This window comes from Perna viridis, chromosome 6, assembly GCF_037379345.1.
Source record: "Perna viridis isolate PV_CMFRI_1.1 ecotype Kerala chromosome 6, ASM3737934v1, whole genome shotgun sequence".
Taxonomy (NCBI): domain Eukaryota; kingdom Metazoa; phylum Mollusca; class Bivalvia; order Mytilida; family Mytilidae; genus Perna; species Perna viridis.
The window spans coordinates 35,241,674-35,268,594 of NC_142450.1; the positions used below are offsets into that span (position 1 = coordinate 35,241,674).

Here is a 26,921-nt window from a genome sequence, read left to right on the forward strand (position 1 = left end):
TCTCTTTCTATTTTTTTCTGTTGAAACAATCTGAATATTACGGAAGCGTTTAATGGCCATCTTTTTCATGTTTTTTTTTGCTTCCAAATTGTCGACTTTAATCTTGGAATTATTAACTTTAATCTTGGAATTTCCAACATTAAACTTGGAATTTCGAAATATAAACTTGTAATTTCCATCATTAATATATTTTGGAATTATCAATTTTAATCTTTGAATTATCAATTTTATCTTGAAATTTCCAACTTTAATCTTGGAATTATCAACACTAATTCTGGAATTATCAACATTTATCTTGGAATTGTCAACAATAATCTCGGAATTATCAATGAGCGTCGGACCAATGAGTGTCGGACTATCGATGTTAACATCATCAAACCGGAACAAATTTCAAACCCGTTATGATAAAACTATATATGGCATCAATATCTTCACGACAAAACCAGCGCGAAAAAAGTTTTGCCGACAATCATACTTCATTTCCTTTTTAAAACAGATGTATCCATTGGCATGATTTTAGTATGTTTTAAGTTATTAATATTTTTACGGGCGATTTATTATTTTTTGCCTATTCTTCCTATTTTTAGGTCAGGGACAACCCCCTTGCCTTGGTCAATTGTACCTCCCCGTACAATCCACTATTCTCCCCTGAATACAAAGGTATGGTTGAATCGTCATAATATTCAGTTATTCTCTGACGGAAACCTTTGTATAATATAAAGTATTGGAAACCGAGATAATGTCCGACTTTTATTGGTCCGACACTCATTGCTCCGAAACTCATTGGAAATTCCAAGATTAATATTCATAATTCCAAGATTAATGTTGATAATTCCAAGTTTAATGTTGATAATTCCAAGTTTAATCTTGATAATTCTAAGTTTATGTTGATAATTCCAAGATTAAAGTCGACAATTTGAAAAAAAAAATTAAAAAAAGATGGCCCTAATACGCTTCCGTAGGGAATATAGAGTTGACAGTTATTAACAGATATTAATATGTGAAGATTCTTACATTCTAAAATCCACATAAATTTATAAGTGTTTTGAATACTCGGAAAATTTTTAAAGATTAGGGTGTATGCATAGAAAGCATCCAAGCTATTATAATATTTTATGAACATTTGTGAAATTGAGAATTGAGAGAGAGAGAGAGAGAGAGAGAGAGAGAGAGAGAGAGAGAGAGAGAGAGAGAGAGAGTTATAAATGATTCATTCTACAGTTTAATTTATTTATTTTTTCATGCGTCAAAACAAAATCAACTAGATTTAAGTTTAAGATTAATCCAGGGAATCAACATTCTACCGGAAATCAATAGAATGTAATCAAGGGACAAAAACCAGACATAGAAAACAGAGAAACTCAACAAAGAACATATAATAAAAATAAGTTAGTGATATTTTATGGTGGACCATACAAGTATTGGTCCATTTTAATTAATCAACTGTACTTATTCGTAGAAGAACAAAATACAAAATGACTTCAAAATAGTCCAAAATATAAACATTAAGTTCGAAAAAAATTAATTAGTCCTGAAGAAATTACAATTATTTGTTTTTGCAAAAACAATATGAACGTTCTGGTAAAATGATATGTTTCAAATGATTAATTTTAGTGAAATGCCTGAAATGCCTTGAATTAGGAATTTTCTTACCATATTTTGTGTGAAAGGTGACACATATACTTAACCAATAGGTTGTTTAAGGGTTTAAATTGGTAAAATTTGGAGTAATTACGGAGAGAGTTTAAACCGATTCAATAACTTTTAATGTGTTTCCCATTTTTGACTTAATTAACTAAAACTTTAAAATGCTAAGTTCCATAAACGATTTTATTTTGAAACATTTTAAAGTTTAAGATGGAATACTGTTCAAAATGTCTGTATAAATATTACATTATTGGACCTGAACCATAACGTCAGGTTTCTATGGGAAATATTCTTTAAACATTATTATTAATGGATTAATATACACTAACATAAGCTTGTTTCCGAATCCTTTGTATTTTAATTTGTGTGTGTGTGTGTGTTTTTTTGTTTTTGTTTTGTTTTTGTTTTTTGTTTTTTTTTCGTTTGTATATGTATTCTTATCATCATAAAATATGTTTGAATTAAACTAAATCAAATCAATCAAAATTATAACAATGAGTCTAAAATATTTTTATTGATTCACTTATGATACTATTAAAAAATCAATCATATTGATTTGTACCACCCATCGCCATTACTGTCCAATATTTAACCAATTACTCCCGGTTGAATGGGTGATTTTCATTTTGAACAATCAAACACCAAAATAATAATAATAATAATAAAACAAAAAACAAAACAAAAATTGAATAAAATGAATAAAAACAATACACATAAGACCAACATCATAAGACTATTTTACAGGAAACATGCAAAAGCAAAAGAAAACTCCCTTATCATTTTATATTAGAAATATATCTATTTAGTTAACTAGTCTTCTACTTGTAAAGTAAATATATTTATGAACATAATTTAGCATATATAAAGTCTAGATATATAGAGAATATATTATGTAACTAGTGAAGTCTGAATACTACTTCATATTCATTTCGGAAATTAAATTCCTATTTTACTATAAAGGTAATTTTCGAATATAATACATTCAATATGACTTTATTTCCTTATAAGCTGATACCATTTTTTTAAATTAAAAAATAAATATATAAGCCACTTATTGTAATAAACAAATCCTGTTTGTCAATTTTCGGTATTAATACTTCTCGTCCATCAACTCGAAAACTTACATAAGTCTACTCTATAAGATGAATCATTTAATCATTTCAGTTAAGGTAAACCCAAACGCGAAAGCATAAATAAATTTTCACTGGAAGATTATTAAAACAACAAACAAACAAACAAACAAACAAAATAGCAATCGAGAAAACACGAAGTATTTAGTATAATTGTTGAAAGTGCGCTTCTCGTATTTACAAATCGTTGACATTGATGTTTAACAATGTAGGGTTATTTAATGAATATTTTAGATTTCACTGGCTTTTTTATTGCAAGATGCATACGTCATAAGAACATTTTCCAATTTATTCATAAAAGAAATTCTTTCTAGTACTTCAAAACTTTAAAATGTCTTTCGATTCTCTTTGTTAGCGACACAACACGAAGTTATATGTACACATGTACATATCCTTTTCATGGGTATTTTATAGAAACGGTTACGTCTGTTTACTTTCTGTAGTAAAACAAATATGGTACTTTACAATGAGGAAATAAAACTGCTTGCACATGAATCTTCTAGCAAAAACAGTTAACTTCAATATTCAAAGTGATTATCAAATAAAATGTATATGTAGTGAAAATATAAATGATACCTTCAATCTAAAATCAAGATTAAGAAGTAACAGTTAAATAATAGCAAAGCAAATTATAGCTATTCCCTTTCCCAAATGTTTATCTACAATTTCAAAAGTAATAACTCATCTAACTTTGATTTCAGGCTGAGATCATCAACAAGTTATTCACTACATTGCTCAGTTGTGAAACTAATACAAGTTAGATTAGAACAAATAAAAAAATTACATTGATCCAAAAACCTATTGGATCAGTGTAATACCGGTTTGGTTTAATTGGTTCGAATATTTATTACATGACTGTCTAGATTTTCATACTTTGTTATATCTGTTACAAAATAACTGAAAATGAAATGTCCCTAAATCAATCAGTAACAAATCAAACAAGTTATAGAGAAACCCATACACAGGCTGTATATAAACTTTTAGCCAAGGTTTCCTATATCGGTGTTTGAAATAAAATATTTCTTTTACCAATGTGCCAAAAACACAATCATAGCATTTATATCTATCCATAATAATAACAAATTAAATTATGAAACTTTACAAACTATATCAGCGTGTTTATCACTATTTGTTTAACATATTGAACGGTTATATAGCATGGAAATACCATCGGATACAGACAATACATGGGCAAAGTCCTAAACAAACAAAATTATAAAAAACAGCTGTTTTATAATACAGTGAGCAATCATCATTCTCGAAGTCTTCACGACTGAAACAAAACTGAAAAACATATTGCGATAACAAATTGCGACATTAAATTTTGCAAAATACATCCGAGGTTTCGTCATCATTTGTTTTACATATCCAACAGGTATATAGCATGGACATAATATCAGATACAGACAGTCCATAAAAAAATAATAATAAATTAATAATAAAAATTAATAAATAAATACAATTTTCAGGTGTCCAATTAATTATACTATATATTCAAATGTATATAAAACGAATTCTAATTCATTTTTTTACAATTTCAATCGGATGAAAATGTGTTTTTGTTCAATATATTGAGTCAATTCAGATATAACAAATTAAAACAAAACATAAAATAATACAAAAAGGTATAAACATATTAATGCAAACAAGGTAACAACTAGCTGTGATTATTAGTCTTAAGACATATCATACAAAAATAATATTGTTCCTTTTTACAAATGTGTCATCATAATGGTAATAACAAGAAACAATTCATATGTTAAAAAACTGCTTGAAAGCATTAAATATTTGTAAGTTTAATCCTGTTATATCTGTCGCAAGGAACACACACTAGAGAAGATATATACTAACTTACGGATTTAGGTACTCGGCATTAAAACACAACAACGATTCAATCTGAAAACATCGTTGTTATGTCTGCCATTAATACGAAACAAATTACAAAATACAAAGAATGCAGAAACTACTTACAAAAGGCAAATAAAACAACATGAAGGTCATATCAGTCCATAAATGGAAAACAAGTAACCACAAAAAGAACGCGTATACAGCTGGGTCATCAATGAACACAACACAGGGCAGTCTGCAGCTGGCAAATTGTACGCATGTAATACACGTAGTTATTGAGATAAAGAAAGCCCAATACAATACACCACTGCTTCAGTTGTATACTGCCTTTTTTCTCAAATTATTTTGCATTTAATTTCAGGTAAACACATTTGATTTGTATTAAAACAAATAAATAAAATTAAAAGGTCAAATGTTCCAGAACAATTGAAAGGTTTTCCACCAATTCTCTCCTGACAACTATCATGTTTATGAGAAATGACCTTTGCCTCACGGATAATGGCTTATTGTGTTCTGGCCTGTAGAGACAGCTCGATCGACAGTATTTATTTCTTGTAAATATTTTAAAAGGCGAGGTTTTCGATAATTATTAAATTTGCAAAATAGTTCTGATTCTTATAAGAAAGATGAATTCTGTAGTAACTGTGTTGTAATAAACTATTTTTTTCCTGTCAATTTCATCAATACACTCAGTTGAGAATAAAATGAACTTGTGATTTTCATGAAAAGAGATAAATTCAAAGGGAGATAATTATAAAGTATTGCAAAGCAAAAGGTCTCAATTGTCACTTCCAGGTCAAATGGCCACCCCTCTATGAAGTACTAAAACACACTTAACCTAGAATTATGCATTGTAAAGGTATTATTTGAGTGTGTATTGAACAAATGTGGTGAAAATAAAACTCTGATTGTAGACTCTAAATTGGTACTTTTAAGTCTCTACGAAAGTATGAGTATTGTGTATTAGTGTAAATAATGTGCCTCCATTGTAAAAGTTGGAACAAAAATGTCGGAACAAAGTGACTTTACAAAATTACTTTACAGTAACTGTTTAAAAATTTTGATAACCAAGAATTCGGTCTCTGTTCTTGCTATTTTAAGGCAACTAAAATAGTTAATATAAATTGATTCAGTACATGAGTACTTTGATTTTCCTACTTTAATGACAATTGAAAATTATTAATACATGTTTATTTATGGTGATATTCTCGCTATGCTGTTGTTTAAATGTTAGGCCATAAATGGAGTTGTTTTGCATTTAAAGATCGTAAATAGTGGTTTTTACTGATAAAAAGCTGGACATCCCCGATTTAGGTGTCCAGGATAGGTCTAAGCCACTTTTTAAAAAATGTATTGGAAGTATAAAGACAGTTTTCAGAAACTAACATTCAACCATGTATTAACATTATTTACTTATTGTCTTATAATATAGGGTTTTTGCATGAATAATGGTGAATATCGTCTGGAGCAGAATATTATATTGCACAAGCTTGCGAGTAGTTTGAAAAGTAAGAACATACAAGGAAATTTAAACTTCATTATTCTTTATTTTCGTGATTCATTTTTCCACTTAACATTTGGAGTTACGGCGCTTTGACCGCATATAGGTTACAGACCACCAATTCAACAAATGAGCATTTGGAACGTGCGCAAAAATAGTCCTACGCAGAAATTACCCCTGTTCTTCATAGTGCTTTGAAAAAAGTTCTCATCTTATTTAAAAAATTTAAATAGTTTCTGAAGGAAAACATTTCTGTACATTTTATAGGTGCATTTTGCTTCTTGTGATGTGAAGCCTAATCTCCATAATGGTTTCTAAATATACCCCTATCTTGTGAAAACACTGGGATTTCATATGCTATTTATAGACCCTTCACTTCCGGTGACCAGTACTGCACTGCAGGTCTGCTAACCCCACATGCCATTCTGAGGATTGTGAGCTGACATATGTAGAATCGTACTGATATATAGTCCTGTGCAGGTTAAAGTTAAGGTAAAGTCCAGAGAAGCCATTGAATATTGTGAAATTAGCATAGAAGCCTATGGGAAGTGGAAATAGTGGTTTCTAGCCTATACGTTCACTGTTTCAAACAAAATAAATATTTGTCACACAACTAAATATGCATTCATGGATTCACGTGAAGCTTTGAATAAAAGTAGTGAAGGTTTCTGATTAAAAGCAGCTAAGAAATTACCTTTGAGCACGTGGCAATCACACTCCATTATCACATTTTCATTACATAAATCATGATTACTGGATTACTTCAGAAAAATCTTTATCCATATCATTTTTTTTAGATTAATTTTATAAAAAAAGCATCAATTACGGCAAGAACTGTTGTTTTTATCTTTGACCTTTGACTTTGGTATTTTTAGGTAGCATTTATGCTCCTGATCAAGAATATATATGGTTTGTACGTACTTTTATTTGAAAAAAATGGAAAAAAGTTGACCGTTCCTATCAAAATAGCATAGTTTTTTTGCTATAACTCTTACAGTTTTGAAAATGCTGAATAAAAAACGTTAAAATGTTTCATGGAAACGCTTAGAACTCTGCATAACTTATGAAGATCTAATCAAGATGCATATTTTTCATGTTCATCATTTTCTTCTATCTATTACCAATTTGAAGCTTGAATGATAACAAGGCCAAGGTCAAATTTCAAAATGACCTTTGACCTTTGACCTTGACATTTTTAAACACACAACATATCATCTATGATCAACAGTGAAGGTCCCAAGTCTATACGACTTACGGTTTAAAAGTTTAGTGACCAACCGAACAATTTCATTTTAGGTCGCGAAATCGCGTAACCAGGGAAACCTCAAATCTTTTCGAAACTTTGTTAAATAGTACTACCCCGGGTTTCTAAAAAATATGGAGATTTGGTTTGTGTGTATCTAAAACGGTTTAAGATATTTTAGCAAAATTAGTTTCTCCGCTACGGGGCAGATAACTCTGGACTGACAAATGATCACGTCTAAAAGGGTGAATTACAAAGTCCCCTGTCAGATTGTCAGATTGCAAAAGATTGTCAAAATCTTGTCGTGATACTTTCAGCCAAAACTTTGGCAAAATGCCTGGCGGAAAAAAAAAATAATAATAATAATCAGAAGAAATACAAGAAGGTTTTCCCATTGAAATGGGAAAGACCTTAATAAGATATCAATGAAAAGAGATGCATATTCAAAAGAAGAAAATTACCGAACTAAAAAACTAAAACTCGTATTACATATCAACATAACATTTTCCCACCAATTATCTACCCTTTTTTAAATTCATGTATGTAATTTTACCATATGTATATTTATTTAGCAATTTATTTAAAAATATTTTAACATATTATTTTTACATCATTTAAACATTAGTAGCTGTTTGAAAATATATATGGCCGGAAGTTTTTGCAAGATGCCAGAAAAAGAATGCTACGTGTAATAGGTATTATCTACAATATCATGTAAATACTCAAACATATCATATAAGACATGTATTAAAGTATTTGTGGAGTTTTTTTGTATTTTGTTTTGCTTTGGTTAGATGCTTGAAAATATAAAATCAGGTACAAATATAAACCAAGTCATATATACTTAAAACTGAAACATTTTTACTTTAGAATCCAATTTCAATACATAAGCGTTACAAGGATATTTTTTCTTTGATGTTTTATTTTGTTTTATATATACTAGTATATCGTTTCATAACAGACATGTGTTGTCGGACTGAAATAAAGGCTCAAAAAAGAATGTACTGCTAATTATTAAGCCAAATATGTTTTAACTGTACCCTTGATGAAAACCCTACACATAGGACATTTTCTCATGGCAGGGGCGCAGTCAATACAACAGGCTAGATGGCCACATGGCAAGAACGCTATTGACACATTCTTATCCATACAGATTTTACACATCACCTGTTCCTTTAGCTGTATATTTTCTTCTTGTAGTGATCTAATTTCTTTTACATGAAAATAAACAAGATTGTATGTTGTAAGATAACACACCCACCAAATACCATCAAATTAATTCATTTTCATACATTTCGAGGAAACATTATCCAGGACATATCTGATAAATAACATACTATGTTGTATGGCTTTTCTATCTGGACAATATATATATTGTGTAAAATATTTGATGTGCTTTGTATTTCTCTTGGACATACTAGTTGATGTTGAGGTTAATCAATGTCAAATAAACAGTTCGTGGAGTATTAAAACCGAAGTTCAATAAAAAAAAAAAAAAAAAAAAAAAAAAAAAAAAACAACAACAACAAAAAAAACAAAAACAGCATAAAATCACCATGGTAATTCAATATTTAATATAGAATCATAAGAAACAAACAAAGTTCTAATCACGGCGAATATAATAATTTGTTCATATGGTAAAAAAACACAATGCTTGAAAGGAAAAGGCTTTGAAAATTCGCTACTTGTTAAAGGCATTTTATTATATTGTTGATTTTCTTCCAAAAATTAAAATCATACCTAACTCACTGATTTGTTCCTGGGTACAAGGCAATAAAGCTTCCTTTCCTTCTAAACTACCTACAGAAGTAACAGGAATATATATGAGCCATTTTGTTTGCTATGCCATATAGAGAGACTGAATTAAAATTGAAGATTGGCAGATCTTGATACATCATTACACATTATATTTTAACAAAAAGTGAGAAGAATACCCAGTTATTGATATGATTTATGATATATCTATATATTTTTTAATGACGGTTTAAACGGAATACACACCCCCGCATGCTCCTTTATCTCCTAGAGTGTTTACAGACAAAGCTTGTTGATTGTGTGTATTGTGTACTATCTGAGCAGATGACATAGGATATTTTGATTGTGACTTTGTACTAGGAGTAGTAGCGTTTTGTTTTTGTCTTGTCTGCTGAGGGTTGATCTGGTAATCTTCTGGTGTTGGAGCTGCATTTGAATGTCCATGCTCATCTTCAATAGCAAAAATAACTTCTAGAATACTTGTCGTCTCAAACTGATCTTTTCCTGTCAAAAAAGTAGTTCCTTTAGATAAGTTTTATGAGTGTGAGTAATCAAGGAAACCAAGGTTATAGAGGTAATCAAAATAATGCAATCCAGGGACAAAGACCAGACATGGAAAACAAACATAGACAACAAAGAACATAAAGTAACTATAATCATACAAAGTAACAAAAGCATATGAGCAACTCGGACTCCACTAAAAACTGGGAGCATGGACCAGTAGGGTAAGCGTCCTAATATAAAATTATATAACGTTTCCTTTGTTATTCATGAAAATTAATAACACATTATATGTACAATGCAGTTAAATCTTTTCTGTAGTCGATGTAAAAAAAAAAGTAAAAATAAATAAAACATTCTAAGGATTGTGTACATCAAGGTTGTATGTTATTATTTATCACTGGTCGTTTTAAATTATAAAGCATATTAAATATTATTGTAATACCACTCAGGTATCTTTTGTTCAAAGTAGATTGAAATCATTCTGCGCAATAACTTGATTGTGTGGTAGAATGGAACGAATACTATGAAGTTTTGTTTCCTTGTCTATACTTTACATTTTCCTGTACTATCCAAAATACCATCAAATATTTTTTTCTCCATGAAAAAAAAAAAAACAGAAATTTTATTTCTGTCTTTAATATATATACTTTCACAATAAACGTACCTGGGTTTTGCCTTTTCAAGATATCAATTGCTCTTTGGATTATGCCTTCAGAATAACCAATGTCCCTGATAGTGTCAATGACGGTCATCTTTTGGGGGATTTGGGTGGCTAAAAACATATTTCAAAAATTGCTTCCACATAAAAATTTCGCAACAGTATTTTTTAGTTTACAAACAGAATATACATGTGTAAAAATCAACCGTAATTGCATACAATACAGTATGATATTTTTTTTATTATGAACAAATAAAAGTATACTTTATTCGGGCCATACACCGAACCTAAAAAGGTGTGAACAGTACCAATTACAAGATGATCAGAGATAGATAAGAATTCCACTCCTTTTTTCAGTAATTATTCGTTATCATTATTGTCGCATTGAATAGTTCTATATCTTTAAAATTTATTTCGATTTTTCATTCACAACAGTAATTTGATTCAGAACTGTAAACGTGTGTTTTTTGGGGGGAGGGGGAGAATAACTATTATCTTGAAATTTGTCAGACAACAATATATATTTAACCTGGATGAAACTGCACATAAGAACCCGAATTGTTGACTGTTGTTGCTTTAAATTGATGTGTTTCTGGTGATCGGCTTGACGTAGCGTATGAAATATGCGATTGGACACCTGTTTGTATGTTATTTGAGTGTGCTAAGACTCTTGCATCATTCACTGGGGTAACGTAAATACTGTTTGACTGCTAAAAATAGACAATGTCTCTCATGATTATTTAATGTCTTGCGGATTTTTTTAAACTAAATTTTTCACTGACAAAATGCATAAAGTCGGACAAAAAAATCAGCATTTGATTTAAGACTCATTATTTTAAGTTATATCAACTGTCTGAAATGTCGTCAATATGTAGGCATTGGAAAAACAGGCTGTTTAGATTATACTTTCGAATTATATCTTCTAATTCGATTTTAAACCAAATGCGACGGCCCCGGAAAACATTGTCTTTATTTGTCACTTACAAAATGTTGTTAAGAATTATGTTGACAGTATCAATCACAGTCACAATATTTGTGGTTATGTTTTAAATAAACATACAAATAAGAATAAATATTAATCTTTTTTTCAAACAAAATATAATATAAAAAATTATACCATTTCAGCATGTTTCTTCAGAACGCATTCCACAAATCTTTGTCCTTTGTTCTGTTTAACAAAAGCACACTTCGGGAACCAACGAGCATGTTCTATCCATGGGTCATCGCCAGCATCCCAGTGCCTCAGACCGCCTCCACAAAAGAAGCATCTGCAGTAATCGTTGTACCCTGAATAATGAAAGGTTTGTAATTGACTTTTATAGTAATATCTAAATAACTTAAGTGGCTCATACGTGAATCATTCGAAACAAAACAAACAAACAAACAAACAAACAGACAAACAAAACAACAACAAAAACAAAAAACTATAAAACAATAAAAAGATAAAAATATGAAAAAAAAACACAAATAAAAAAAAACAAAGAAACATTTCTACATTCTAATGTCACTTATCAAATTTATTTAAAGCTTCAAAGAATTTGGTGCATTGAAAACTTCAAATCTTTAGCGAGAAATCATTGAAAAGTGAAAAAAAAACCACACACACAAAACAAACACCAAAAACAAACAAACCGGCATAGAAAAGTCCAGCAAGTGCCATATCTCTAGGTGACTGGTATAAATAGCCAGGCCATCCACTGAAAGTACTGACTCTGACCTTTAGCTGAGCATAAGCAGGATATTTTGGTCTTTCAATCATAATTCCCAGATCCTCTGCTCGGTCCCCTCCTCCTATTGGAGGACGAGACTGAGGTGGAGATTGTTCCATCTGTCTTACAGGAGGACGAGACCGAGGTGGAGATTGTTCCTTCTGTCTTGCTGGAGGACGGGACCAAGGTGGAGATGATTCAATTTGTCTTTGGTGTGTTCGTAAATGACTTGGATATAATGTGGATGAATGAGCCTGGTCAGTAGTAACAAGGGATTGTTGTTTTGTTGTTTCGGTCATGCCATGATTTGTGCTATGCTGTTCCATTGATATTGATGCTTCGTGTCCATTTTGTAAAGATGTGACATTTCGTACTAGGAATAAACATTAAATACTGGTTTAATTTTGTATGTGAGTGATTGATAATAAGTACGTAATGGCGTTAAATTTAGTATTATTTGAATCACTACTAGTGCTATTTGGTCCTTGTGATTAATCATTTTGGTTAAAGGTTTATGTTTATTCAGGGGTGAAAATCTAATTTTGCACTTTTCTATGAACATTTTCCCTCATTGTAAAGAAGATTTAAACAGGGTCTATGCATTCATTTTCTCATTTTACACGCACACATGTATATCTGATATTTGCTATAAAATAAACACTGAACATTTTTGTATTATAAGCATATATTTGGTTTGGAATGTAATTTGTGAAATGGAAAAAAACTGTGAGAATGTGCTTACACATTGATGCTGCTGAATCTTGTCGTACGACAGACCTGTCCTTGTCCTGTGTAATTATTGGCACATTGGCGCTCTCAATTCCTTTAATCATCCTGCAAAAAATAATTTCAATTTCTTAAGTCTTTTACTGTATTTTTGTCCCTGATTTGTTTTCCCCACTATAATAAAATCATCTACTCAAGTCTTTTATTTTGCAAAATGTTCATATATTTAGGAGTTTAAAGCAGAGCTAACTTTTAAGCCTTTATTTTTAATGTAGAATTACAATTCGTTTGATATTAGTGCTAGAGGTATTTTGCTTTAAAATATGATGTCATTGATTGTTCTGGAATTCTCGTTCCCTGTTTAAGAACCTCAATCATAATCAAAGAAAAAAAAGTATTTTATAAATTGTGCAAATTAACTGCAAAATATGTCAGGTAGTTTTGTTAACATCATATTAACGTTAGTCGTGTCTATCTAAAACAAACCTGCAATTTGGAGATCTTCGTTGATGAATATCGGTTGGCTTATCACCCATTCTGAATCCAGCGTAATTCATTCCACAACTGAAACATTCAACTCTGTCATCGTTGCCAGAGGAGTAAAAACCTATTCGTGCCAGAAGCAATGCATTTACCGGTACTGATACCGGGTAATTTTCAAATGTCTTAAGTCGTAGCCATTCATAACACATGCATTCATTCATTGTAAAATATTTTCCTGCAACCCTTTCTTTAAAGTAGCTTTCTAAACTGTTATCTGAAAGTGGAAGACTGTGCTCATCTTTCAGTAGTAATTGATTTGATGCTGAAGCTTCAATATTCAGTCTTGATGTTGATTGTGCATTACAATTATTGCCAACAGTGCCAGATGCCATTTGATTTGATGTCAAGCTAGTATAACTACCGGTATTAGATGTGGAAGTACAATGTTGCTTAGTATCATAACTTTTCAATCCTGGACCATCTAAATGATCCTGGTTATCAGCCAACAATTCATTTACTTGTTCCCCCCGATCATCTGTTTCTAAATCCAATGCATTTAATTCATGTAGAGAAGTTTTATTTTCCTTTCTTCTAACTGGACAAACTAATAGGTCATTTGGAAATTCTGTATTGTTCCAAATCATATTGCGTACTTTTTTCTTATTCTGAAGTGTTTCATCCTTTATTTCGTCTTTTGTATATAAAGGATGCCTTAATGAGTAAAAACCAGACTCACTCTCTTCTCTTCTTTTTTCAATATCAATTTTGGCATTTGCCGATTGAAAGCATACAACAGCAATTTCAGGATAACAATTTTCAAATTTGTTGCAATATCCTTCCCTGAAATATGGAGGCATTTCAATATTGAAGTAAGTTGATTCCGTGTTGCAGTTGTATTCACTTTGTAGTGATCCTTGCATTTCCCTGTTGAAACTTGAGAAATAATCTGAATTTCTTTCATTGTTCAAACGTTCCATTTTTCTCTGGTCATCTTTTGTAGATTTTCTGTTTTCTTTTACTGATACAGAAGAAACCCCTATTTCTTCTATGGTATCGTATGATTTTTCAATGACTTTTCGTAGATTTTGTCTATGAGTTACAAGCATTTTCTGCATCGAAAAGTCAGTATCTTCATCAATATATTCTCGTTTGTGTTTATCATCCAAATGCAAAATTAACGAAGATTCACTTTCAAACAACTCATCATCATCAGAATCAAAACTTAAATCAGGAACTTCTTCTATCAAGGAAACTTCAATGAAATCCCCATATCTGCATCGTGTACAGCCATTTTCAACTCCATAATAGGTTGGATGAACATACCTAATATTTATTTCGTTTTGTTTGAATGATGTATCTAACTCTATAATACTATATTCAGCATCCATTATAATATCTTCAAACATTTTTTTCTTCTTTTTTTCTTCACCTTTTTCAAGAGATACATTTTTTGACATACGGCTATGTGCCGGCCTATAGCAAATGTCTCGACAATGAGCATCGCTAACCCTCCTTCTCTTTACATTGTTCTTATATTCATTGTCTATGATTTCTTCTACATGATGCCTCATCCTTTTACGAGGTTTAGAATAAACTTCACCATAGTTTTCTGTCTTTAATTTTAAAGATTTGTCTCGAATACTACAGCATTTTGATCTAAAAGAACTATGCATTTTGAATACCCCCATTCCATTAAACTGAAAAACAAAATCTTTTTTCTCAGATACGTTATTAGATGCTGGTTCCTTTTCATTGTCTACTCTATCAGCCGATATTTTTTCAGAACAACCCTTTTTGTCTTCAAATCTACAACTGCTCCTCTCCAAATCATCAATGCAGTCATTTGATACTTTACCATTTGATAAAATCTTTGAATGTTTTGGATATTGGCAACTCAATATTTCACACATTCCATTTGACTTTAAATATTCTGGAATGGAAGCATCTTCTAAGAACGAATCCTCAACGTATGTTTCAGTTTCATGTTCATTTCTTTGAGCTCTTAGTTTCTCATCTTGCTCACATGTATTATTTTCATCTCTCAATTTTTTATTTCTTTCGTTTTTTAATTTCTTTTTTCTTTCATCTCCTAATTCATTATCTTTTTCGGGCATTTTATTCATATCAGTTTCGGTTCCTAAATTTTCTGCAATACTGACCTGTAATTCTCTGCTTTTTCCTTTTATGTTGTTGCCTTTTGTGGATGTCAATACTGGAATATTACCTTTGGCTGTTTGGTTTTCATTTATCAGATGCGTCGCACCATTTTCCAAATCAGAGTCTTCAAACCTGCTGGCATGTGCCCAAAAAATGATGCAAATGAATAAGCAGCATATTGGCAAATTGCTATGATAGGAGTTCCAATTAAAATCAGAAACAGTAGGATATTCAGCCTTAGTTGTAAATGTACTCATCATATTCGATCGACAACTTTTGATCTTTTGATCTGAAAATGAAATTGAAATCAATGGGACCAATATACGAACTATAAATTACGTTTAGATATATAAAAAAATCAATTCCACTGAACATCATATATGGAGTCTACCACATGATATCATACGATTCAATCAAGGAAACAAAATAAAGTAAAAAAGTAGGAAAAAAATACATGATTAATGTCACCTATATTTTAAAATGCGGGTTTCCCATCTGCATTTATCTTATGTGAATCAACTCCCACAAAATAATACTCATTGTTACGAATTTAAGCGACACGTGTAATCTAAAAAAAACGAGTTTCATAGTCTAGATTTTAATACAGCGCATTACAAAAAGGAAAAAAAATATGTATAAGAAAAACATATATAGTTCTTATAACTTTGGTTCAAATTGTGGGTATTGAAGTGAAAATGTAAAAAAGAATAAAGTAAGAATTGTTTTTCCAACAGAACTTTCATACTTACAATTTGACTTCTCATAAAGAAAATTATTTTGATCATACCAGAAGTAAATTCCTAGTGATTACATTCTGTTAGACTAATAAAATAATAATGATAAGCATTTATTAAAAATTAAAAATAAAGGACGTGTCTAGTGGAATACAACTAACTTTAGTTATAAATACAAATAAAAACAATTAAAGCCCCAAGACAGGTTTAAATACCTAACATTTTACACAAAATATTACAGAACATACCCATTTACATGCAAAACATATGACAGCCCTATGCGGATGTTGTCGATTGGTACGTTAAAAATGTTTTTGTGCAATTAACAAAAAGTTCGATGACTTTTGTGACAATAATTAAAACAATTTTAAATATGTAGTAAAAGAACAATGAAGGGACACCAATACACGAGCGGAAATCAACAGAACACACTCTAAAGACAAAGACTAGATAGGGAAAACAAATACAAGCAAAAAAGAGCACGAAATAACCAAAATAACCAAAGTAATTACCCGGACTAAAAACTGGGAGCATGGACCAGGTGCACCGGTAAGATAAGCTTCATCAGAGTAGCCCATGAAATGTGACTTCCGGGGTAGACGAAAGAAAAACTATGACACGGTGAACAAATCAGATCTCATAGTTCAGACGGATACACCATAACGATCCGCACGGGTTCTTTCTGAAGACTCTGCAATTTTTAGTGATGACTTTAATCTTATAGCAACAAAACCTTGTAATAGAGAAACCTAATTGTAAGAAATCTTACAGGACAAAAAGTCTGCGTAGTTACGGCAAGGTCAGACATAACGTATAGGTTGTGATATGAAAACTCAATGTGCAACTGCTGAATGGATGTTGCCACAGAGGAAAGAAAATTTAAAATACGGAATGAGAAGTCATCGCGTTTGTCATATAGTTTGGGCATCAGTATTCCTTTTCCATCGATCTCTATGTGTAGGTCAAAATGTGTGAAACGATACGCCATTTGAACTTAGGTTGCAAACAGTTAAAATAAATTGACAAAAAGCGTGACTATCAAAACTAAATTTTACATGAATTTCATTTTGTGATTACCAATAATCAGGATTCAGATAGATTTTAAACCTAATCCTGTTTTTGACAAACCCGCTACATTAGCTCAAAATTCATACCAATTATCAATCTCTCTAGTCTACAGGTTTTTCCTATATCTTCTTCCTTCTGTATCGTATCTATAGTCGTTATTACTTGTATTATCTGCTGGGTCATCATATACATTAACCATAAATTTACACGGAGACATGCAAGAAGCAATAAACTAATACAATATGCCTTTTGTCGAACAGAATTCACCATGACAATGGCAATGATTCCAAGACCGTCCATATTTTTGTTGTTGTAACTACTGCCAAATCTTTAAAGCCCCTTGGTGTAGGTAGGAAACCCTGTTGTTGACTATTTAAACACCTTTCATCACATCATGCCAAACAATTCACTGGATTGTCATGACGACAAGACTGCGTACTACAAATGAGTATGTATTCATAAGGTATCGACCGCGACTTGGTATGGTAGTCTGAAAGAAGAAATAATCAAGAAAGAAAGATCATGCTTTTGAACAACATTAGATTAATTGAAAGATATACAAACGCATATGGTTGTATAAATGGGGAAAACACTCCAATATAAACGTTTTAAGTAAGACCAAACATCAAAAAGCCAATTCTTTGGGGTGTTGTCCCTTTGACGCCTTGTAACTCAAACAACACAAGAGATATCTGAAATCTGATTGATAAACGCAGGCAGGACTTTTCATAAGCAATCTAACAAAAACAAGTTGAAATCGGATCAAATATAAAAAGGTCGATTATTATGGGTGTAGCCCCTTAACCCCTTATAACCCAAATTCCATAAGAGATATCTGAAAATTGATCAAGGGCAACCAAGAATCCAATTTAAAAACATTGAAAATCGGACCAAAAATTTTAAAAGTGGATTTGTTGGGGTTGTGGCCTCTTGACCTCTGAGAACAATACGGTCCAAAATGCATCAAATCTGCAGCTAAATTGGTTACCCAGAATCAAATAATGAACACAGTAAGATAGAAATAAACAAAAACATAGAAAAAAACCATTCTATATGGGTTTGAATATAGCACCTATTTGTACCCTTTTTGGGCCCTTTTTCTTACATGGTATGGGCCACACGCTCCAAATTAGATCGGAATCTTTCTTTAGTGGTAGGTAAAATCGTATCAAAATTTAATAATGATTGATTTACCACAACTTAAGTTATTGCCATAATCAAGTGTCTACGGACGACGGCGACGACAGCGCCATACCAATATTCGACTGCAATTTTTTTGCGGTAGTATAAAAAATCAATTCTGTTTCTTTGAAATGTATTACAGATTTTGGATGAGTTCTTAACACATATAACTATATTTTATCATTCAATTTTCTCGTCTTATTGCCCTGATTAACAGTTTTAACCATTTTTTTTTACATCTATTTATATATATGAATATGTAGTTTTGCCTACATACAATAACTGAATATAGATATTTTTTTTACTACAAACATTATATTAATTTTCTCTAATGGTTGAAAGATATGGACGAAGCAAACATTAAGACTATATAAGCCAACTATACAGCAACTTTAATATTGAAGAAAGATCGTATTGACAACTGCAAGTTTATTTATATATGGCCTTAACGTGAACACACGAAACAAAACGATCTATTTAACAGTCATGGTAGTAAAGACTGTCATTTACTTTCATTTTTGAAACCCTACGTACAACTTTTTATCACGTACAACCACATTTACCTACATATATTGCGCTAAAATCTAGTCCTAGTAAACGACTACAGACTCATCAAGATCAATCAAGATCGGTGAAATACCATTTTTCTAATGAGTTCTAATCTTCAACTTATCAAAAACTTGCACACATTAAACTTTATGCGTAATTCATTGGAGCAGCACAGTTTGAATATTAAGCTTCTAATTAATCATTCATAAGTTTTCCGGTCATTCTCAAGATCTTGCTAACTTAAAACTGCAATGATATAAACATTGATAACATATTTTTTCTTAAAACTCATGACGATTACCTTTCTACTGCTTCTTTCAATTTATTATAGTATTGAAATCTGTATTTTTCTTCCGGTTTCTTTTTAAAAAAACACCATGTATGATATCAACAAATGACGTTAGTATTACAAAGTACATAATGTTAAACGATAAGTTTAGGCATTTTTTGACAGCCATAACGTACTTTAATTATTAGACTTGAACTACATCACTCTGCAATAAAATATCGAACCACATATGCATAATTTAAAGAAAATATATATGATAATCCTAGGAAACAACTTTCAGTTCCAGTAATTTGAATTATAAATTATGCCAATAAAGTTTGTTATCAACACAAATCTTAAGATATTTAGGGTACTTTGAAAGGCAATATTATTAAAACTTAATGTGTCGCACATATAGCTGATGTAGGTTCATATTTCTCAAAATGAAAACGGAAAAATATATTTTGACGCAATTTAAAAATAAAATTTTTAAAGGAATGTTGTTATAAACGTAAATGTTAACATTTGTCAAATGAAAAGCAAATATTTTTACAGTCAAATTTTAAACAGTGATTATTACATGGATCTGTTTATATATTACTCATGACTAGTCTATAAAAATATCCATTACTGTATATCATGAATAGATTATATATATATAGGACACATACTACTTACGCGACTGATTAGAAACAACAGATAATCCATGTTGTAAAAGGCATGATGCTTTATCAGATATTTTATTAAACTAACACCGATTTTTCATATGTAACAAATACATTGAATTCTGAATTCTGCATGTTACCCCCCCCCCACAAAGCAATAAATAATTTCAGAGGGGGAGGAGACAAAAAACGTTATCCGTTTACTGGGGACGTAGCAGTCAATTTTACGGAACGTTATAATTTTAAAATTGCAGATTTTGTTTTTAGTAGCAAGGCGTTATTGAACATATCAGGCAGTTTGAAAAATGGAAAAACGACGCCGATACCGACATATAATTATCGGCAGTCATAATGGAGGATGATATTGCAACAGAAATATTAAGAATCAACTGATTAAACCTCACACTTTATCCACTGTCATAAGTTTTGTTTCGAAAGAAATCTCGGTAAATAATTCGTTACTGATATGTGTGATAAACAGGTTAATACATGGCTTTTTCAATATTGTCCTTTTGCCCCTGTTATATCAGACACGAGGGCTCTAGGTAAAAAAACACAACTTGGCTTTTTATGTCATGATTGTGATTTATATTGGCGAAAACATCGATAAGAGGCTGATATTAATTGTATTTGCACCGAAAGCGATTTTTTATTAGAAATAAAAAAGTTCGAACTATGTTATGGAAATCACCAGGTCTTACGTCTACAAATTAAAAAAAAATGCTGCAAAATACTTTGTGAACAATGTGTCAAAGAGTTTCAAGGGAACCAAGATACGAGCGGAAATTGAAAGAATATATTCTAAGGGTAATGACAAGACAGGGAAAACAGACACACACAACAAAGATCCAAAAACAAAAATAAACAAATACAACAAAAGAAGCTAAAGCAACCCGGACTCCACTAAAATCTGGCAGCATGGACAGGTGCACCGGTAGGGTAAACGTCGTCTGCTTCTCTAGATCACATAGATGACACACTATTGGAACATTAAAACAATAATAATAGTAGGTCCTTCTTTCAAAAACCTCCTTCATTCATTAGACATGAGATAAAAACACATATAGAATAGTCTCTCACCAAAATTAATCTACTCTTAAATTTTACAAAAATAACCCTTTGACTCTATTTCTTAATTATTTTCTGCACGAAAGTTTCATATGAAGAAAAAAGCATTACCGTAAATACAGACTATATAAATCCGTGGAAAAACAGCCAGGAAAGACAAATTGTACACACAAAAAAATGGTGGACAGTTTCTGCTTCCTGCAATACACCCGTTATACAACTTGTTAAGGTTAGGGTGGACTATACAGTTACATTTAGGTGCACGGTTTCGCACACCAAATTGACCCGGTCTAATTTTGTAAAACTTAAATTTAAAAATGGGTTGATTTTCAAAATATCTTATTTAACACGAACTAAAATTGCGAAAAAAAAATATGTTAATCCTTTTCCATCGCCTCCATGTGTGCTTTTATCCTGTACTAGTGTCTAAGTGCCTGGTATGTTATAAAACACAGTATTAGGCTGTTACTCATACTTTGGAAAGGCTCCAACTATTTGTACTAAAACTCAGTAATATTGTTTTTCAATATGTTACCATGGCTACTGGATTTTATAACAATAATTACTAAATTACTTCTTAATTACGTAAATTGCCACACACCAAGGATTAGAAAAATATGTACTTTTTATGGGAAAACGCTTGGAATTTCTGTGTGGACTGCCCCAAAACAGCTTTATTTCAACAATATGAGAGATTTGACCTAACCGTATAATACTACCTTTAGTTCAGTAATAAAGAGACGTTGTCGACTGTATCCAATATACTTGTGCACAATTTGACGGTGTCTGAGGAATTTGCATGTAAGTGACAACAATGTGCATCCATCACTATGAGCTTTATTATCTTGTCCTTTTTGGTAGTAACAAAGGGAACTTAGCAGAAAAGTCTAGAGGTGCATCATGTATGCAGCCTTCACACCGTATTGTATTATCATCAACTGAGTAGAATTTTATTGTCGGACTTAACAATTACGTTTTGATCCCGATTGCAAGGTCCGAATAACTTTCGGATAACACATTCCTTGAGTACACTGAATCCAAGTATTTATAGCTTTTTGTATCAAAATCAAAATTGGAGTAAGAATACCGTTTTTTGTATTCGATTTGCTAGTCCTGCAAATTTTAATGAACAGTTGAACATAAGCGGTGACACGCAATAATCTCCAAGATGAATTGAATAGGCTCAAATCAATTATCTTATCCACTCCAATATACTGTTCCCATTTATCAATTCTTCATGTACTCTTAATTCCTCCTTGGATAAGGTTGTTAGTATCGTAAATTCTTTTCCATGTTGTTTATTCGACATGGTAGCCATTCGGGTCTATTGTTCCATAATTTGCTGTCTGCGGTCAAGCCCCTTGTCAACAAATCGACTGGGTTTTAAGTCGGGCAATATCGCCACTACCGTTCTTCAGTGAGTCCTTTTATATCGGTGACACGGTTAGCAATAATTGCTTCAAAGTTTTTGTGGAACTAACCAGCTTAATACTATCTGACTATCACTCCATAGTATAAATTTGCCGTACGTACAGTTTTGATAATATGATCCTGGGGTCTGCTACCTAAAACTGAAGCCATTTGTTCAAGTGTTTGAATTGTTTGAACTTTTAGCGGTGCTACTCTGTCTTGGGCCATCATTAAACAGCTTTTGTCATTCGATACTAAAAGTATGCACATGCTTCATACCTTCGTACTCGAGTAAATGAATACATGTATAGTTGTGTCTCCGATATTTTCAGGTTTTTCACTAAAACGTAAGTTGTGAAACTTCTTGATTGTCATGTTTGATTGATAACCACTCTTTAGTTAATTCATCATGAAGTGCATTTCCCAATCCATTTGCTTTTGTAATAGCGTTTGAATAAACATTTTGCACCTCACAGTTACTTGGATGATTATTCCATGTGAATCATAGATTTTCGAAGATTTACTCAAAGGTTCGCTTTGTGAACATCTATCTGTGCCATTAGTTGAAGACAAAAATCAAAGTGTGTCATTTTTTGCATTCTATAATAATCCTAGCGTTTTAATCGTATTCATGTGTTGTGCGCCGTACTAATTATATCAAAACTTCATTGTTTGATCCCTATTACGGTAGATTGAATTCACGTTTTGTTAAAAGACTTCGTGTTTCGGAAAAAAAAGCAATCAGATAATTCTTCAGTGTCAAAACTAGATATGAAATTGTCAATAAATTAGTCATAAAAAACGGTCTGTTCCTTTGGAATGGTTTTCCTTCAAAAGTTTTAAAAATACCACATTTAGAGAGAAGTGCGAGCATGTGGATCCAATTAGTATTGCTCTGAATCGATAGGTTGACATTGGACAACGCGGATCAGTTGTTTTTGTTAACCAAAAAAAGCAGGCTGCGTTCCAGTCCTCCACATCTAGTCAAGCAATTAGAAAGGCCTTTCCGATGTCAGTAGGAACACCATACTTATACATGCGAAATCTCAGCAAAATTGACATCATACATTTTAAATGTGGTGGAACTTCTTGTAAACAATCATTTAAGCTTGCAGTATTTGGATTTTTCTTGCAACTTTAGTCATACACTATCCTTATGGGCGTAGTTGATGAGCCCTTCTTCACTGGGTGGTGGGATATACAATGTAGTTTTGGAGGCTAACCTCTGGCTCGTTTACCTATTCTTGTGATGAAATTTCTGTTGACCGATAAATGCCACCTCAAGCTATCTGATATTAAAGAATTTGCCAAGGTTGTATGGATTATTTAGTCTACGAAGTTTCATGTTATGACCTTTTCGTCTTCTTTGTAACCATGATATTTTAATTTGAATAAAATCTCAAGTCGTCGCCGTCATTCACATCTTTCTTTTTTTCCAAATGCATTTGAGCTCCTTTTAGTTTGAACAACCTCCATTTTTCAAACTCGAATGGTCTTATATTGAAAAGTAGTGACATAGATCATGATAAGGCTATGGGTATGAGTTATGCCGACGAAAGTACGAATGTTCTATTGAAATGTACAGTGTCATAAGGCTAAAAACCACTAATTCCACTTTCCATAGGCTTCTATGCTAATTTCACAATATTCAATGGCTTCTCTGGACTTTACCTTAACTTTAACCTAGGAGGACTATATATCAGCATGATTCTACATATGTCAGCTCACAATCCTCAGAATGGCATGTGCAGTACTGGTCACCGGAAGTGAAGTATCTATAAATAGCATGGGAAATCCCAGTGTTTTCACAAGATAGGGGTATATTGAGAAATCATTATGGAGATTAGGCTTCACATCACAAGAAGCAAAATGCACATATAAAATGTGCAGAAATGTCTTTCCTTTCAGAAACTGTTTAATTTTTTTAAATGAGATGAGAACTTTTTTCACAGCACTATGAGGAACAGGGGTAATTTCTGCGTAGGACTATTTTTGCGTACGTTCCAAATGCTCATTGGTTGAATTGGTGGTCTGTAACCATAAATGGCATGTATTGGCACGAATAGAAATAACCCGTAACTTGGATTAATTGAAATGAATATTAAACAGTCTGTACAAACTATATATATCAATATATATTTGATATACGTTTCCTATTACTGTGTTTTTGATCATGATTAATTTCAAAAAATATATTTAAAGAGTAATCAAGGGAACCAAGGTTATTGCGGTAATCAAAAAATACAATCCAGGGACAAAGACTAGACATGGAAAACAGACATACACAACAAAGAACAAAGTAACTAAAACCACATATACAAAGTAACAAAAGTAAATGACCAACTCAGACTCCACTAAAGACTGTGAGCATGGACCAAGTGCACCGGTAGGGTAAGCGTCCTCTGGTTTTCTAGAAACACCCACCATGCTTTAAACGAGCAAAGGAATATTCATACGCTCCCGAAGACAGCGTAAGTTGCTGTATTATCAACTGGGTTCTGCATACATCAATATCCGGTTTGAGGCATGTAAAATCGGGAGCGTAAAAACAGTATAATGGTAGCTTCATTTTCGTGTGCTTGGTAAATGCGATTGAGGACCACACCAGTCTAGGAAACATAAACTAGCTTCGATCATTAAATACAAATCGAATCTTTGCTTTTTCTAAGATAGGGATGGTCAAAACATGCTCCCGAATGTTTACTAAAATTAAGGAATCGATATCGGTCAATTCGAACCAAAGATATTTCGGACCATGACATCCCACAGTTCCTTACCAAAGACGGACATTTCGGCCCATACATATGTCAGACCATGACAATAGGTGAATGCATAAGGACCACAAAAAACCATATATCATTACACATTTTACTAATTACAAAAATTATGACAGGATTTAGGTGTTTGAATTCTTATGATTTTTCGGGAGAGTTTATGGTTTCACCTTCCTCTAATTAATGCAGAAACAATGACCAGACTGAATTTGAGTACTTCTTGCATCCAGGTTATTTTTTTATTTAGATCTTCGTATGTATTTGGTTCTAATGTTGTTGATGAGAAGTCACTCCTTTAAACATATGTACAATATATCGAAACTTGCATTATTGACATGAATGGTATTATGTACAGATTAAAAATAAACACCAGAAAATAACATTGAAAAACTAATAGAATACGCGCCGAAAAAAAATATTACATAAACAACCCCGACTCCAATAAATGGACGATTGGACCAGGTGAATCGGTATGGTGATTATCATTTGAAAGAGTAATCAAGGGAGCCAAGGTTATAGTGGTAATAAAAAGAATGCAATCCAGGGATAAAGACCAGACATCGAAAACAGACATACACAACAAAGAACATAAATCATACATACAAATTAACAAAAGCAAATGAGCAACTCGGACTCTGGGAAAAACTGGGAGCTTTGCGTCCTCTGCTTTTCTAGAAACACCCACCGATTTGCTCATAAAAGTCAAGTCCAGGGTAGACAAAAGAGGAAAGGAAAACGATGACACGTTGTACAAATCAGTTTTCATGACGCAGAGTAACGATCCACGAGTTCATGATGACAGCCATACTTTTGTAGTGATGATTTCAATTTTGTAGCAACACAATCCTGCTCCAGAAGCCTATTTGTTAGAATTCTATTTGTTAAAATTACCTACAAATCAATAAATTTATAGCATATTAATGTAATGATTTATAAAAAAAACGAACGACATTTTAAAAGGGAGGGAAATGAGAATTATATTAAAAAGATATTAAACTGAAACTACAACCAAACTTCAATAATTATTGTTTTATTAACGAACATCTAATTCAAAACCTATTGAACATGATATATGTATAGATTGAGAATTTGATTATATTGTAGGGAAATCTCAAATTGTAATGAATAATTCAAATTTTAGTTCTATTTTAAACAGTATTGCTTTAAAAAGAAGGAAAAAATAATATACAATCCAAAAAATATTTTACAGTACGGTATAAAAAAAAAGTAATGATATATAATGTTGAACAGAGTGTTCGTTTATTTTAATTCTTCTAAACATTTTTGCGTAATTTGGGGAGACAGACTTCATTTTATTGCATTCGTCTCTGTAGAAGAATTTGGCCATATGATCAGCCATCTTGATATTCAAACAATTAAAAGATATTTTTTTCATAAAAAAAAAATCTTTTTGACAAAATATTCAGTTTGTCAAAGCACTGCCAGTATGTCCAGATCGAAAAATTGCACGTAAACCTCCACATTTTATAACAAATGTTTGAAAGCGGTAAAGAAATCGATACTTTATGACGTCAGTTTCACAAGTAATTTTTGTAACAACTCGTAAATCATATTTGTCTGGGTATTTGTTTATTTTTTTATAAATTTATTTTATTCCTTTGTTTTAGTTTTTGTTTTGCATTTAAGACCATTATGCTTTATTTAATTAATAATCAACAGTACCACAACAGTGTAAAAATAAATGAGGTACCATTAGCCATCACCCCTCCGGAAATAAACTAAACTGATCAAATTTAAAAAAAGCAATGAAGAAACGTCGAAGCTTGTAATGCCAGTTAAACGGTAGGGTACTCTTTTTCTTCTACCGTGCCAACTTGCTAA

General features: G+C 31.8%; 1 protein-coding gene across 2 annotated transcripts; it reads right to left on the reverse strand.

The window, feature by feature from the left end:
* Positions 1-2,141: 2,141 nt before the first annotated feature.
* LOC148614721 (uncharacterized) lies at positions 2,142-22,706 on the reverse strand. 2 transcript variants are annotated; one of them, XM_088589018.1, is made up of 11 exons: positions 21,615-22,706; positions 17,250-17,653; positions 13,208-15,650; positions 12,738-12,829; positions 11,919-12,368; positions 11,404-11,573; positions 10,816-10,996; positions 10,293-10,400; positions 9,371-9,628; positions 9,110-9,169; positions 2,142-8,580 (listed from the first exon to the last, which is right to left on the reverse strand). In XM_088589018.1, the coding sequence occupies exons 2-11, from the start codon at positions 17,461-17,463 to the stop codon at positions 8,384-8,386; spliced, it is 4,173 nt and encodes a 1,390-aa protein (XP_088445144.1). In that variant the 5' UTR covers positions 17,464-17,653; positions 21,615-22,706; the 3' UTR covers positions 2,142-8,383. The 2 variants fall into 2 exon arrangements, with proteins under 2 accessions (XP_088445144.1, XP_088445143.1); XM_088589017.1 differs by lacking the exon at positions 21,615-22,706 and adding an exon at positions 19,196-19,729.
* Positions 22,707-26,921: the final 4,215 nt, after the last annotated feature.

Coding starts and splice junctions, on each gene's coding strand:
- LOC148614721 (XM_088589018.1), bottom strand. CDS start 17,463: ATGGACGGTCTTGGAATCATTGCCATTGTCATGGTGAATTCTGTTCGA. Junction 12,830..13,207: donor CGAAGATCTCCAAATTGCAG/GTTTGTTTTAGA, acceptor TATTTTTTGCAG/GATGATTAAAGGAATTGAGA. Junction 9,629..10,292: donor CTTGAAAAGGCAAAACCCAG/GTACGTTTATTG, acceptor CTTTTTTGACAG/GAAAAGATCAGTTTGAGACG.